Here is a 15,722-nt window from a genome sequence, read left to right as displayed (position 1 = left end):
TTTCCCCTGCTCATCAAAGAAATTAAGAGGGAAAAGCACTCCTTCATTGATGAGGAAAGTGAGATCTGAAACATCAACTGCATGAGATTTCTCTGTCTGCTGGCCTGTTTGCAGCATGGTAAATTGTGGATGCTATATCCAGCCAGTTGAAAATTTCAGAGGAAATAGTAGTCATCAAAGAGCCCAGAAAGGCTGTAAAGAGAATGAGAAAAAAGGAAAGAGTATAAAATAAGGTTGCACAGAGCCCCTGCTTGGAGACTGTTTGTTGGCTTCATCCACCTCTGCAATTATCTGCCAGTCGCAGATGACGTTTGGTAGATGATTGCCATTTAGCAGGAAGCCTTTTGTTACCTCTGCCCAACCTCTGACAGAAAATTGCATGTATTTCTGTCCAAGAAGTTTTGAAGTTTAAGGATAGGGAAAGAGACAGAGAGAATTAGAAGAGCGCAAAGAATAGAGGAAGCTTGGAACAAAGCAGCTAGCAACACGTAAAATTTCCTTACTTAGGCAAAAATGTAGGATGAGGGGAGACAGGGCCTGAGGAAAGGAAAAAGCAGAGTGGCAAAGAAATAGGATGATGGAGCAACAGAGCTGGGTCTCCTTAGGTGCAATGGATGATGACAGAGGGTCTCTGCCACAGGGCAGACAGAGGGACTCCTGCAACATTAAAATATTCTTCAAAATTGACAGTTCTTGTGGAGATCAAATTCATGGGAGGAGTAGCTCTTCAATCACATGTATAAGGGTGCATTTACATGCAAGTACCATTCTCCCAGAAGCCATACTTTCTTTTGTGAAATTGTTTTCATGGCACGTTTCCAAGTGGCCGTGCTCTCCTACCTCCACAACTGAGCAGCCATCACTGTTTTTTTATCAACCTTCTCACTCTGGTGAGAAGCACAACAGAAGCTCTCTTCAGGGAGGCTGCTTTTACTTCTGCTTTGTGCCAGAAGGCAGAAGTGGAAAGATGCTAAAAAATGCATTAAGTACTGTGTTAGACATTTCCAGGTCTCAAAAATATTTTGGTTTGTTATGTTCAGTTCTAGTTTTGGAGGAATATTCATACTGACAGTCTGGAGAACTTATCTTTCTCTACTGGTGCCTGAGTTTCCAGAAATGATGCTATGTCTGACTTTGCCCTGTGTGGCAAAAAGGGCTGAGAGGAACCGTGCAAGATATTTGAGACAGCTGAGATACTCTCATGAAAGAAGGTAATTCAAGTGAATTGATAGAGAAGGCACCAAATCCAGGCAATTCAATCATATAAAAAAATCAAAGAGCTTAATTATATCCTCTGGGAACACTTCAAGTTCAGTCAGGCAAAATTATTGACTATGGAAGCGTGGCATGTAATATAAAATCAAAGCCTGTTTCTTCCTTGGTTTTTTTATATTCCTTGCATATTTTTTTTCTGATCTCAGTGTTGTGCAACTTGTTTCAGTTTCAAGCTTTCACACCACTGCCTCAGAAATCATTTATTTATTTATCGTTAACAAAAGACTAATTCCTCCTGACATTATTTATCTTAATGGAAGTAACACAAAGGCAGGAAGAGTGCATAACTCTGGATTCAGCTGCAATTTTGACAGCATCACTGATCCACTTTTCACTTGGAGTGGGTTCTTTCATCATGTTAGTCTCTCATTCCTTTTAACGTGGTTCTCTAAGCCCTCACCACGATATACCTTGAATTCTGCACCTCTAAAGCCCCCAGTACAGCAAAGTCCTGGCCCATGTTGGTGCCACCAAACACAATAGCTCTATTTGCTTGCAGTCATAGTGTCATAGAATTGTTTAGGTTGAAAAAGACCTTTAAGATCATCAAGTCCAACCATTAACCCAGGACTGCCAAGGCCACCACTAAACCACATCCTATAGCAACACATCTTAAATCCCTCCAGGCATGATGACTCCAGCACCTCCCTGGGCAGCCTGTTCCAGTGCTTGACAACACTTTCAGTGAAGAAATTTTTCCTAATATCCAATTTAAACCTCCCCGACACAACTTGAGGCCATTTTCTCTTGCCCTCTTGTCTCATTGGATAGATAACACATAGCAGATAGATAAAATAACTCCTACCCTTGCTCTGCCAGCTGCTCAGCTGGATTTATGTACCACTGATGGAGAGAGCTGGTCATTTTGCATGCTTGCCCTCAGGTATTTTAATAACCTGCAACTGCACAAAGAATCGGTCTCTCTGCTATATCATTTCTTCTGATTAAGGAACTGCAACTTCTTCCACCTTGTTGCTTGCTTTTGGCTAATCATCATATGAATAGGACTGATTTTCAGGGAGTGGGACCTTAGTGTGCTCTGGAAATTGAAGGTCTTTTGAGGCATCTCAAAATTAACATCAAAGCTCTTAGGTAAATTTTTTTTATAGTTGTTTCTTGAATATGGGTTTGAGTTTGAAAAGAATGCTGTCAGAAATGTGGTTTTCAGCCTAACTGGGGAAAGGAGGGGTTGTTTCTACTGAAAAAGCTGACTTTTCAATAAGAAATTACTTCTCAACAAAAATGGGCATTCCCAATCAAAAGCAAGAGAGAGAAGGAAGATGAGAGTGAATTACCCAAAATGTTCTGATTTTCTAATAAAAATATTAAGAATTTAGGTCTGATATGATTTTATAAGGAAAGCAGACATTATCTGCAAAAACATTCACTGTGCCAAAACACAAGGCAGAAAGGTATTTGGCAGAAAACACTCACACAATGCAAGCCTGGATGACCGAGGAGGCATCTCCCATGCTGTCACATGTGGCTTGCTGACCAGCTGGAGATGCCACAGTCCCAGCCCATAGTCTTCTGCATCTCCACCAATGGGATCTAATGATGTTCCTCTTGGTGACAGCAGCAATGAGGCCCGTGTGCCACCAGCAGCCAGGTGTTTTGAAGTCATCCTTTTCTAGCACACATTTATCTTGGTGAGCCAATCCATGCCATGCTGAAACAGAAAGCTGGACCCATTTGCAGCTGCAGTAACTCATAGCTCAGAGCACCCAGCCGGCCAGCACATGTGCTGGGAGTTGTCATTTACCCCAGGACCATCCTAGCATGGCTCTGAACCAAATGCTGATTGTCTGGGGGACCCTGGCATGGTCTCAGCCTGACTCCATAGCCATGAGACAGTTGCAAAGACCTTCCATTCATGACGGGGTGGTGGTGGGAAGACTGGTTGAATCATTTCTATTAAGCCATCAAACTGGCACTCAGCCTATGCAAACCGAGCTGGTATCTAACTTTCCTGACAGCAGCTCTGAGCCAAGATGTATTTGGCTCGCAATCAAAGTCTCCAGGCTGCTAGCATTATCTGCAAAGCAGTCACTCCTAGAAGCCCCGACAGCTTCTCTGCTGTAGAGTCACTCATGACCTAACTTGATCAAATAGCCCAAGAAAGTATTATCAATGCTGTTTCTCGGTGGGATGACAGATTCAGAGACGGGAAGAGTCACTTTCATCATGAGACGACAAGTCTTGCTGGCATGAGCAGAGAGAGCTTTTCTTCTGGCTCACTTAAGTGTGCAGTGTTTCTCAACACGTATTTTGAGAAGGGGATAAGAGGTGATCATAGTATTTTTTCAGCATATTTTTGTCCCTGCTATCTTTTGCCATTTCTTTCTCCCTCTCCACCCCCACCCCCCCTTTTTTTTTTGTTTGTTTGTTTGTTTGTTTGTTTGTTTCATTTATTCGTGCTTACATCAGCTGCTTCAAGATCAAAACTACATTTTTAGTTTTCTTTTCTGGAATACCCAGCCACTCTGTGCTTGAAGATGTTTACACATTCGCTTCTATTTTTCAAAGCAAAAGTGTGACCGCTACATTGTTTTACTTTTAAGAGGAGCAGGATGGTGCACATGGATGAATGAGCATGTTTGTTGCGGACACCTCGCAGTAGGCACATGCCCAGAAACCTTTCATGTCAGAGAAGTTGTGCGATAACAACTTTTTCAAGGAGGCAACAAGAGTCTGGGTACATCACTAATGCCAAACACTTTGAGATCCCCCAAGGGGAAGCCCCCCACCATGCAAGCTATTTTTAGACTTCAAAGCATTCCCCCTTGTGACTGATCATCCTTTTCCCCCTACGTAGGAGTGAGTGAGGCCCTGCTGAAACCTCTCACAGATCTCCAAGTTCCTCCTTGCAAGCCTGAAGGGAACTGCTCAGGGCTCTGGTTTACAAAGCTACATTTCCTCCCCTGCTGACCCTTTCTCCTCCCTCCTCTCCAATAAATTGCCAGCAGAGCAGCAGCCAGGCCTTGCACGGACACAAAACCCAAGTTGCCCCAGAGACATGTTATCTTGTGATGACAAAGAGCCAGTCTGGCTGTCTTGCTGTTGGCATTATTTGAAAAGGTCACACAGAGACTGTGGCTTGACGGTCTGTTTTGAAAAATGCTAATAATAGACTGTCCATCGATCTCGGTGCATTAATTAGGCTGTGTACAAGCTAAAACCTTTCTGCAGCAAATGGTCTCCCCTTTTTTCCCCTTCTTTTTCTTTTTTCTTTTTCTTTTTCTTTTTCTTTTTCTTTTTCTTTTTCTTTTTCTTTTTCTTTTTCTTTTTCTTTTTCTTTTTCTTTTTCTTTTTCTTTTTCTTTTTCTTCTCTTTCTAGTTTTCATTCTTTTTTTTTTTTTCCTTTTTTCTTTTTTTTTTTTTTCTGTTTCACCATCGTGTTCTGTTTAGAGTTTTGTGGTCTTGTGTGTGAGATGATCCTCTTTATAAAGTTTTATCTGCCTCAAAATAGCTGCTCATTTCTGCTTCAGTAGCTGCGAGCATACCGAGCACATATGAACAGTTGCACAACCTCTCCGAAAGCAGCACCAGCACAACCTGGGCATATGCAAACATAGCAATTCAGCTCCAGCCCACAGAGATCTGCCCCAAGGTTGGTTAACAACCTCACAGCACACGTACCAGGCAGCAGCTTTGCCATGCACAGCATGGCTCGCATGCATCAGGGGGTGCAAGTTCATTTTGCCTTGTCAAAATTTAGACTCAGCCAACAGGGCTGGAATAAAAGCAGTTTGGTAGGGTAGGGGATGGGGATGCAGACTTGCTCACAGCCTTGGTCCAGGTGGGTTGCAAGTGAAATGGGAGACACAAAGCACTGGTTTTGTGATCTGCAGCATGTAAAGTGCATCAAGGCCAGGGAGAGGGAAGGACTGTCCTGGAGCATCCGCAAGCCCTGTGGGAATTTCAGCTGAGCAGAGCAGCCAGGCACTATAGAGGTGCTCAAAAGCAGCAGTGTTACTTAAATGTGGTGCCACATCTGCAAGGAATAGTGTGTAAAAGGGATGGCAAGATGCAAGCTAAGTCAAGAGCATCTGGAGGGAGTGTTAAATCCTAGCAATGGGCTCGAATAACAAAAACTGAGATGACTTTATACCTTTTTCATTCAAGAAAACCTGATCTTTTTGACTCAAATTCCAGAGCCACTCTGGGAAATATTGCTCCATCAGTTTTAATTTACCACCATGTAAAGCTCAGGCCAAACACTGACAGGTTATTTATGACCCTTCTTATTTCACACAAACCCTTTTTTCTTGTTGACATGCTGGGTTTTGTGGGTAGGGGGGTCTGGAGTACCTTAAAAACACACACATAGAGGAAACACTTGGGTGAATCAGCATTAGCCCCTGAGCAGAGGCTGTGGTTGACAGGAAAGCAGTGTCGGTGGAAAGCCTGGCTTTTGGGGGATGAGGGTGTGACAGCCCCTGTGTGCAGGGGGGTGAAATGCCCTGCCATACACCCAGGTGTGCATCACCAGGGAACAGGCTGGATTCAATGGTGCTACTTCTTCTTTCAGATAACTTGATTGTGGTTGCACTGTACGATTTTCCTGCCTCAAGTAACCGTGACCTGCAGCTGGTCAAGGGGGAAAAACTCCAAGTCCTCTCCAAGTAAGTGGGGGACAGCTGGGCCTGTTTAACCTGGAGAAGAGAAGGCTGAGAGGGGATCTTATCAATGTCTAAAAAAACCCTAAGGGCGAGTGTCAAGAGGATGGGGCCAGGCTGGTGTCCAGCAACAGGACAAGGGGCAACAGGCACAAACTGAAACACAAGAAGTTCCTTCTGAATATGAGGAAAGACTTCTTTCCCTTGAGGGTGACAGAGCACTGAGACAGGCTGCCCAGAGAGGCTGTGCAGTCTCCTTCTCTGGAGGCATTCAAAAGCTCCCTGGACATGATCCTGTGCAACCTGCTGTAGGAGAACCTGCTTTAACAGGGGGTTGGACTGGATGATCTCCAGAGGTCCCTTCCAACCCTGCCCATTCTGTGACTCTGTGAAATGACCTGCTGCCAGAGGGAGATTCAAAGATGAGCATAGTAAGGCTGGGAAAAGGGGGGGGCTTGGGGTCAGACACCAATTTACAGCTCACCAGAGCTGAGCCTGTGCCTTAGTTTTGCTCTAGTGTAACTATGGGTACCTTCTTCTCTCTGCAGGCTGGGGAAGGTGACAGTTCCATGGGTTATAGATACTTTGGGGTTGGGTAGCATCCAGCCTAGATACTACTGGGACCTTCTTCACTGCTGGTGGGCACAGAAGTAGCACATAAATAACAATAACCTAGCTCCTGTTCCATATTTTGTGCTGATCATGCTTTGGCAAAGGATGTGGGTTGGGCGTAGTCAGAGGAAAGGACAGAATTGAGCCAGAGAAGTGGGTGGTTTCATTTCAACTTCTCAAACTCACAAAAGAAAAGACTGACAGTCCATCTGCCCAGTCCATAACAGGGCAGAGGTGGGCTTGGGTATCCCAGTCAACAGACCTTGTAGGGCTGCTCCATTCTTGAACTGCTCTGTGAGGTGGCCTCCAGAGGTGACATTTCTCACCCAGATGCCATGGGCTGGGACCTGTGGGTCAGGGAGATGGAGAGCCCGCTGGGTGCAGATGGCTGCTGGCTGAGTCAGAAGTGCAGGAGCAAAGCAGTGGAGTGTCTGGCAAACAAAGGAAGGAGCAAAAAGAAGGACCCACAATGTCCCTATGCAAAAGGCAAAATAAACCCATGGTGACCCAGATTTCCCTTATCTCACTTGGGGTGCGTAGCAGAGGTTTGGGTCTTTCGTCACTCTGTGCTTCCTCTGCACTCAACCAGACACCAACAGCCTTCAACCTGGTGGTGGCCCTAGGAAATTGAGAGGTACCCGTAGAGTGGATTAAGGAGCCCTACTTTATTCTCAGTGCTCGAAACCCCAGGAACCATGCTGTCCTCGCAGCCTTGGCTTGTCATGAAACCTTCTCCAGGCACTCATGCTTTCTCTTCTGCTTGCTTTGCAGTGAGGGGGACTGGTGGCTGGCAAAATCCCTCAGCAGTGGGAGGAAAGGCTATATCCCCAGTAACTTCGTTGCACAAGTGGACACTTTGGAAGAGGAAAAGTAAGTGTGAAAGCTTAGGAATGGTGAACACTGCTGCAGTGTGCCATCTCTCAGAAAGCTATGGGAACAGCTTTACTTGCCAGCAGGAAGGTGTCACTGCTGGGCTGGAAAGCAAGAGGTCTTTCATCTTGTCCAACAATACTCCAAAAAGTTCAGGAGAAGTTTTAAGCACCATATGGGTGCGGAGCAGGAAGGATGAGGTTGCTGTGGGGAAAGCGGGCAAAGACTCCTGTCCCATTGATTGCACCCACCAAGGAAAACAAGGATTTGGGCGAGAGAACATAAACGTCCTATCTGCACTGGTAAATTAGCAGTGCCAAGGAGCATCCTCTGGCCCCACTGGGCCAGTCCACCCACACGCATAGTGTTAAACTTCCTAAGCCTCCAAGAAGGTATCCATATGTAAACTGGGAGTCACTCAGGAGTGTGCATTGATCCAGGTCTCAAATGTGCCAGGGACCACGCCAACAATTTAACGGGGCAGACAACCAAGTGCCAGTGCCCACTCACAGCACGGTGCTGTTTGTTTCATTAGCCCAGATGCAGACTTCATGTTTGGCTCCCTGCAAAGAAGATAGTAAGAAAGACTTGAGCCAAAAGGGTTTATTTTGCCTATAATATAAACAGAAGAAGAAGAAATTGTTTCCATGACTTACTCGCCTTTATGGCATTCATCTATAAATTATCAGACCTGCTTGCAATCTCCTCTTGGAGGGAATCAACCAACATGGAATTCAGCAAATATTTAGCTGCACACAGAAATGTGGTTAAGATATAAATGCTCTTTGTATCCAAAGGGTGCACTTAAATGGCTGTGGGCACCCTATACTCAGCCTCCAGCTAATGTATCTGCTGTATACACAGCCTGCCTGGGCACTGCTCAGGGCTCACCCACTTGCCAGGTGACCGATGGGTCCCTGAGTGCCTCAGAGTCTGTGTTCTGGCTGAGCTTGCACTTCTCTCGTGTACAGGCTATTGCACATATCATCTACTCTCTACCCTGGCTGAATTGCTAGGCTGTGAAACAAGCCCAAAGTGACTGAAATCTGGTGTTAATCTACTAAAAACAGTCTATTACTGCCACTTTCCAGCAGATAAAAAACCTATTTGCTGATAAAAATAAACCTCGGTTTCAGAATGTAATGGTAAAAAAGATTAACTAACTGGGAAAAATTTGATTTTTTTAAAAGCTTTTCTTTTTCAAGCAACAAATGTGCCTTTTCTGTTTCCCAGGTGGTATTTTAAAACTCTGAGCAGAAAAGATGCTGAAAGGCTGCTGTTGTCTTCTGGTAACAAAGTTGGCTCTTTCCTTGTTCGTGAGAGTGAAACCAGCAAAGGTGAGATCCACGGAGCAAGGGCAACTCCTCATTATTGCCATGGCTTGGAAAACCTTTCAGATCTGACTGCAAAGTTTAGTTGTGTCAGCTTTTCTTGGATCTGGATGGGAAAATTAATGCTTGCTGGGATCAGCAGTAGAAGTGAGCTGGAGGCTTTGGAGATCAAAGATTTGCTTATGATGCTACTCATATGTGTAGTTTAGGCTGTGGTAAGAGTGAGTCTTGTCACCACAGTTTATGGCAGAGATGCAGGAACACAGCTAATCAGGAAAGGCTTTCCAAAACAATGTGTAGGGGTTTTCTTTTCCTTTTCCTCCTAAGGAAATGTTACTTTTTTTGGCAAATGGAGATTATTCTTCACACTCTTGAAGAAGCTTTTCTCCAGTTTGCAGCAGAAACTTGCAGAATATTGAAAAAAGTCTTTTGGTGGAACATTTTCCCATAGGAAACATGTTTTTCCTGATAGTCTGCAGCAGGGGGAATTCATGTAAACCAGAACTTTTGGAAGGAGGTTGGACTTCATCCACTTTCCTTCCATATGAACATGTCTGGCTTTTGAAGACATGACCCGATGAGGATGGAAAGGGCAGAACATTGTGGTCACTTCCCTTGGGCAATGGATATGGCTATTAACAGTAATACTTTACTGTGTAATTGCAATTGCTTTGTTCTGTGCTGTTAATTTGTAGACAGCCTGGAAGCTAGTTTAGGTTGTCCCATGGGAATTTCATATTGTTTCTTTCCTACTTTTCTCTCCTTGCATCCTCTGGGCCAGAAGGTGTGTTTACAGCATGGATGAAACAGTGCTCACAGTTCTGCTCTGAACCAGCTCCACAGCATAGTTTGGGAAAGTACTTCAGTCTTGCTGTGTTTTGGTTTCTTTCCTGTGAAATGGACAGAGTCGTCTTTCTTTGCCACATTGGAAAAGGTGGTTTCTGTCTTCCTGATAGATCAGTATAGACTTGGAGCATCCCTCTGAAGTAGTATTGGACCTTCTTTCCCTTGGCTTGTTTCCCAAATGCTTCTGCAGGGCTCAGGCCAAACAGTAAGAGTGGAAACATAGGCAATCCTCCATTTTACGAGTTCTTGCCTACAGTAGCATCTCCCTCTTCCTTTCTTGTCTCCGTTTTCCCTCATTCACATGGGAGGTCTCTAAGGCAGTATCTGTTCCTACTTCAATGGCTACATCATTACCAGTAAATCAAATAGTGCCAGAGCCTGGATGTGACAGCTGGATCATCCACACAGTCTCTGTTCAGGTTTTGTCCTGGCATCAACTGGGAGCCATTCCCCATAGCTAATTTGAGTGCATTCACCCTATTTTGAGGCTGAGAGAGTTTTGTGGTGACCCCAGGACTAGAAAGCATGCTCTAGCATGGTGTAGCTTGCTCACAGATGTAGTCTGAGCCCTGGATGTGTTGCAGACCTGGATGTTTCAACCACCTCCAGCAGCAGGATTTGACAGAGGCAGTCAAACTGGAGTGCTGGTCTTGAACTGGTGTGGTATTTAGTGTGTTAAGTGGGGCAACAAGATGCTCATCTTCCTATAGCTCTCTCCCTCAGCCATCAGGCAAGGGTGCTGTGCTAGCATTATAACAGCCTTTTTTCCCCTGCCCCATCACTGGGCTCACCTCCACATGTCCCTACTGAGCTGATGCCAAGTAGGAGAGCCGCATTCCATGAGGATTTGCAGTTTTCAGAATTTTTAGGGAATATTCAGGTCAGGAAACATTGAAGAGACTTGTTTCTAAGCACTCTGCTTGTCACTTGCTTTGCTTGTATATTGGTTTCTCTGCTACCTTTGTGATGCCTTTGCAATGATCAGCCTTGGACTAGTCATCACATGTTGTTCTTGGTTCTCCCTTTCTGACTCTCCCTTTATTTTGCTGGGATATTTGGGTAGGTGGCATGACTATACATTGCACCCAGGAAGGGTAAGGAGCAACACATGTTCTATACACAAGCCCAGCAGACACTCATGCATTGTGTCTGAAGGTCTGGGAAGGAGCGATGTCCACACATGATCCTAGTCTTTGTGGCATCTCTAGGTGCCACACATGGATGGGATCAGAACTTTCCCTGCACTTGCTTGGGCAATTGCCTCCTACTACTGCTAGCCACGAGCTGCAAACTCAGGATGAAATAATTCCCTGCAGTCCTCTGGAGTGTGGGTGGGTCTAGGTCACACAGGGCTTGGATAGAGGTGTTGGAGTCCTGAGATTCAAGGAGAAATAACCAGGCTGGACCCAATTTTAATGCCCCGTCTCTGCTGTCTAGAAGCAGACTTAGCTGGAGATGTGTGATATTCTGCATTAGCAGATGGGGAGTGTTCCAGTCTGTGAAAGTCCCATATGAGTGCCAAATGGTCAGAGATCAGCTTCTGCTCTGAAATATTTCACCTGTGCCTTTTCTGATATTATGTCTTAAAATATGGCTGCTATTCTTTCAAACACCTCATCCTCTGAATCATCCTATGCCATCAGCTTCTACCTGAACACCCTGTGTTTCAGACTGCCTGAACAGCCATGGTGACACCATTTGATCCATGTTAACCATAGCTTCCTCCTCTCTAAAGAGAAAGGGAAAAGAGAAAGCCCCGCATGTCCAAATATGCTGTGAAGCTGAGTTCATTAATGTAAAGCACCCTGTGACCCACCACAAGATGTCCAGAGCAATGCCATGGAATTAACCCTGCCCTTCGAACCCCACAGATTCTTCCTGTTCTCTGCCTACACTGTGTGTATTTTCGTTCACTTTGCACATCATCAGCAACATTTGACCTTCAGGGCAAAGTGCTGAGCTGAGCTAAGGGCAGTACCACCATGCACTGGAGGGTGGTTGTCTCATACTGGGTTGTCTCAGCCCCAGCGGGATGCATTCTGCACCCTGCCTAAGAGCTGCAACTACTCATAGCCCATCCTAAGCACTGTCTCATTTTGCTCATGGTTAAAGACACAGAAACTGTAAACCTGAGGGCTTCTCTTTCAGCTAACAGTTGGCAGAGTCTGTGAAAGGCATGTTTAACATCCCGGGAAGATGGGTCCTTGTCAAGGCAGTGTGGGAAGCAGACCAGCAGTGAAATCATCAGTGGAGAGCTAGCCTTGCTGAAGCTGCTGGAAATAAACAAATCTTCCGCCGAAGTAATAATCATTCTGAAACCTGCAGGAGCACAGCCACACAGCTGTGCCAAGTCACGAAATCCTGGCTCGCAGCAAGACTGGTGCGCCTGTGCTCCTGGCAGAAGGGACTTCACAGAGCTCAGCCACTGCATCCAGCTGAGCTCCTGGGCTTCCCATTGGGAAGGAGTTAAGAGCCTGATGAGACCTATAGGAACAGGAGATGCCACATGTGGTGGGACTCAGACTGAGATGCAGACACCAAAATGTAGATACCACACATGGCAGTTGCCTCAGCTCCCACTGTAGTCACTGGGGCTTGATTTGGTTGCCAAACTGAACAACTTGGAGCTATCTCCAGGTGCTCCACGAGGAGCTGTGGTTTTGCACCATACCTTCTAAGCCCATGCAGATGCCCCAGAGCATCTCAAGCAGTACCAGACACCTGTTCAGGTGACTGAATCAACCCTCGATATGTTATGAAGTTGAATCCCACCCTTACATCTTCTGTTACTCTGTCCCATACAGAACTTGCCAACCTTTGAACAGAAAGGACCTGAGACCCCTTGTAGGAGGGTCTGGGGATCCCAGACTCAGAACAGGAGGGTCTGACACCCAGAGCTGCCCAGGGCAAGATTTGGTTGTGCTCAAACTGCTCTGAGCTGGTGTCGAGTGCAGGTGTGGACCTCTGTGTGTCAGCCCAGGTCTGTGCTGGGATGTGATGTGGCACCATAGGACAGGCAAATGTCCCTTGTGGTTGAAGAACAAGAACTCCTTTTGGCCATCCTGGCTATCACCAGGGGAGACTGGGAGTCCTTCCTTCTGTATGGCTCCACGTAACTTTTTTCATTTGCTGCTGTTACTGGGAGAAGAGAGAATTTAAGCTTTTCAGCCCTAGTACTTTGCCTTTACGCTGCAGCTCCCCAGGGAACAGTAACCAGCCATGGGGGATGGTGGTGAAGGCTCTACCACACTCACTTAAGCAAACCAAACTCTGACATAACTTGAAATACAGTCGTTATCTCTAATGACAGAGTAAGTATTAACACTGGTAGTAGGCAGCTGATGAATTGGCTTGCAGGGTGCCCCAGAGCCACCTTTATTGCTGCATGCTGCACATCACTGGTTTGAAAGATGCAAGAGGGTTTAAAGGGGTCTGGAAATGAGGTCCTGCAGGAGAACAGGTGTTTTGGGTGCAACCACGCTAACACACAGATCAGGTCTCCTCTTTTCTGCTGACTGTCAGCCCCCCAGGCATCCACTCGCACACATGTTAGTCGTTAATTCCTGCGCTCCCTTCTGCAATGCTGTCTGTCATCAGTGAGGCTGGGTTCACCCCATGTTTGGTTCCTTCCTCTAGCAAGCCTTATGTCGTACAAATCCCACACATGCCTAAGTCCAGGCATGCAAAGCATCCTCCTGGACTTGTGCTGTAGAAGCCCAGCTCTGATGGGCTGCAGCCTGGCCTGCATGTGATTTCAATCACTTTCAAATTCAAATAACATCATCATCCTTAAAAACAACAATAGAAGTTAATAATGACGATGATGATGATGATGATGGTGGTAACGATAATAATAATAATAATAATAATAATAATAATAATAACAATAATATTATTATTATTTGTAACTTAGGGCCACATAGGTACCACAAAGGAGCCAGAGTAGGTCTGGGGCCAAGTGCTAGGGATGTGGTCAATCAACTCTAGCACGATGTGCTAAGCACTGTGGACACAACCCCTAGCAACAGCTCTCTGCACCCACCAGGGACCAAAGATCACTCCCTGGGAAAGACATTTTCAGCTGTGTAGTGACCTTTGGCCACTGGGACATGGAGTGCAAAAAGGAGCCATTCCTTTGCCCTTTCCTTGAGTTTTTTGGTGCCCCATTGAAGATGCTTCAGGAATATTTCTCAGATGTCCAGCTGCAGGACTGATAGAGCCAAAAGTGCTTTTCAGTCTGTCTTCTGCCTGACACTCATGGTGAAGGAGTTTCAGAAGAACATCCTCTGTTGAGAAGGACCCCACCACACCAAGGCTATGTGCTTCCAGTCTTGAGGTTCCCTGGCTCTGCATTTAAACCAGCAAGTCTTCCTGAACATGATGCCACAATATCTCATAGTCTCTGCAGAAAGGGAGTACCCCCAGAACAACCACTAGTAGTCGGAAAAGTTTTAGACTCTCCAAATTCTGCTTGTAAAGATTTATAATCACTGCAACAGAGAAAATACCCATAGAGGTGGCTTTCTGTTGCTTTTTAAAAATTGCAAATGTTTTTCAGCCATGGTGTAGGGAACTGCTGGTGCTGTGGTGAAAAAACATCAGACAGTGAGAATTATATGTTAGTAATCTTTTCCCTGACTTGTAGGATTAGGGTTTCAGAGTCACTGTGGAAGGTTCCACTTCTGCTTATGATCCTACATGACAGATACATACTTTTTAACATATATAGCCTTGCCTTTTCAAACATTAAAAAAGGCAGCCCATCAACCCCGTGTGACGTGTTAGACTTTTAACAGCCCAGCAGGCTTGTAACAACTTTCTCTGGAAATACGATCCAGACAAAAGGAAAAAAAAAAAAAAACCCACTGCTAAGCTGTATTGAAATTTATACGGACATAGGCTGGAAGCTGCTGCTCTGTAGCAACATCTAGTGATGGGTTTGTGTGCAAAAAACCCAGCCCCATGGTTTAAATTATAAATCTGCTCTAGGGAGAGGATAACAGGTTGGAGTGGTAGATCACTGAGTAGCTCCCTCAAGGTCAAAGGCACATGAATCTGGACGTGAATGTCTAGAAGTGGTTTAGCCACTGTCACAAGTTTATGGCTGAACAAGCCAATTCTCCTGAATCCCCCTTCTGTACCTCCTTCTGTACCTCCTGGCTGAACCACTGACCTTGGCACAAGGGTTATAGGGGATAAGAGAGACATGGGGACCTTGGATAATGCTGAGAAGGGACACATATCTCTTGACCTTATCTCTCCCACTAACCAAAATTCTGGTTGTGCTGGTGGGGTGGTTCAGCTCCTTGCCAGTCCTGTGTTTCTACAGACCGGTGAGCCTGCAGTCAATTGTTTCATGAGATGAGATGACAGGGTTGGCAGAGCTCAGATGGGAGATAGAGAGCTATGACAAGGCCATCATGACCTAAGGAGTACCTGATTGTTCTGGCTGGAGATGTGCTATTGATTACCTATGAATATTGAAAATTGCTAATATATTGATGTGCTATTGCTTCTTTGGGGCTGTTGGCCACAGCACATGCACGTCTTAGCAAAGCCTTGGCAGGCTCAGTTAAGCTCTGATGAACCTTTATCCTCTCCACTTGCCTTGGAGAGAGGGAAGTTTGTAGCTTTGCAGCCTGGTGGGGCTTGACCTGAGAAAGCATCAGCAAGAGCTGGCATATCTGCAGGTGTCTGCAGCTGTAGGCAGCCAAGGAAAGAGGAGGTGGCTAGTCCCTGAGTAGGGTGCTGCTTGTCCTCACAGCTCCTTCTTCTACTCATTCTCCAGGTGCCTATTCCTTGTCTGTGAGAGACAGCGACTCTGCTCATGGGGACATCATCAAGCACTACAGGATTCGCTCCTTAGATGGTGGGGGGTATTACATCTCCCCCAGGATGACTTTTGCCAACCTGCCAGAGCTAATCCAGCATTACAGCCGTAAGTTGTTTGCCTTCCCTAATGAGTATGTCTCCTAGCATGTGAACAGAGGGAGAACAGGTTTACCAGCCACCACCACCACTTCATCCACTCTCATGGGCCAGGTGTGCTCCCCCAAGCAGGCCTTGGGCACCTTGTTCTGCTTTTTCATCGTAGGGCATTGTGAGGGTGAGCTCTGCCCACAGCCCTGTAACCAGGGAGTGTGTCCTATCAGGAAAGGAAAGAGGGAAT

General features: G+C 45.8%; 1 protein-coding gene across 1 annotated transcript in view; it reads left to right on the top strand.

The window, feature by feature from the left end:
* The window catches only part of BLK (BLK proto-oncogene, Src family tyrosine kinase), a 45,837-nt gene that overhangs the window by 19,603 nt on the left and 10,512 nt on the right, over nucleotides 1-15,722 (top strand). The window contains exons 4-7 of the mRNA XM_056343463.1: nucleotides 5,807-5,900; nucleotides 7,278-7,376; nucleotides 8,610-8,713; nucleotides 15,342-15,491. Of these exons, the coding sequence (XP_056199438.1) occupies nucleotides 5,807-5,900; nucleotides 7,278-7,376; nucleotides 8,610-8,713; nucleotides 15,342-15,491 (447 nt within the window). The remainder of the gene's footprint in view (nucleotides 1-5,806; nucleotides 5,901-7,277; nucleotides 7,377-8,609; nucleotides 8,714-15,341; nucleotides 15,492-15,722) is intronic.

The sequence above is a fragment of the Falco biarmicus genome, chromosome 6 (assembly GCF_023638135.1).
Source record: "Falco biarmicus isolate bFalBia1 chromosome 6, bFalBia1.pri, whole genome shotgun sequence".
NCBI classification, from domain to species: Eukaryota; Metazoa; Chordata; class Aves; order Falconiformes; family Falconidae; genus Falco; species Falco biarmicus.
This window is presented reverse-complemented; position numbering and strand designations above follow the sequence as displayed.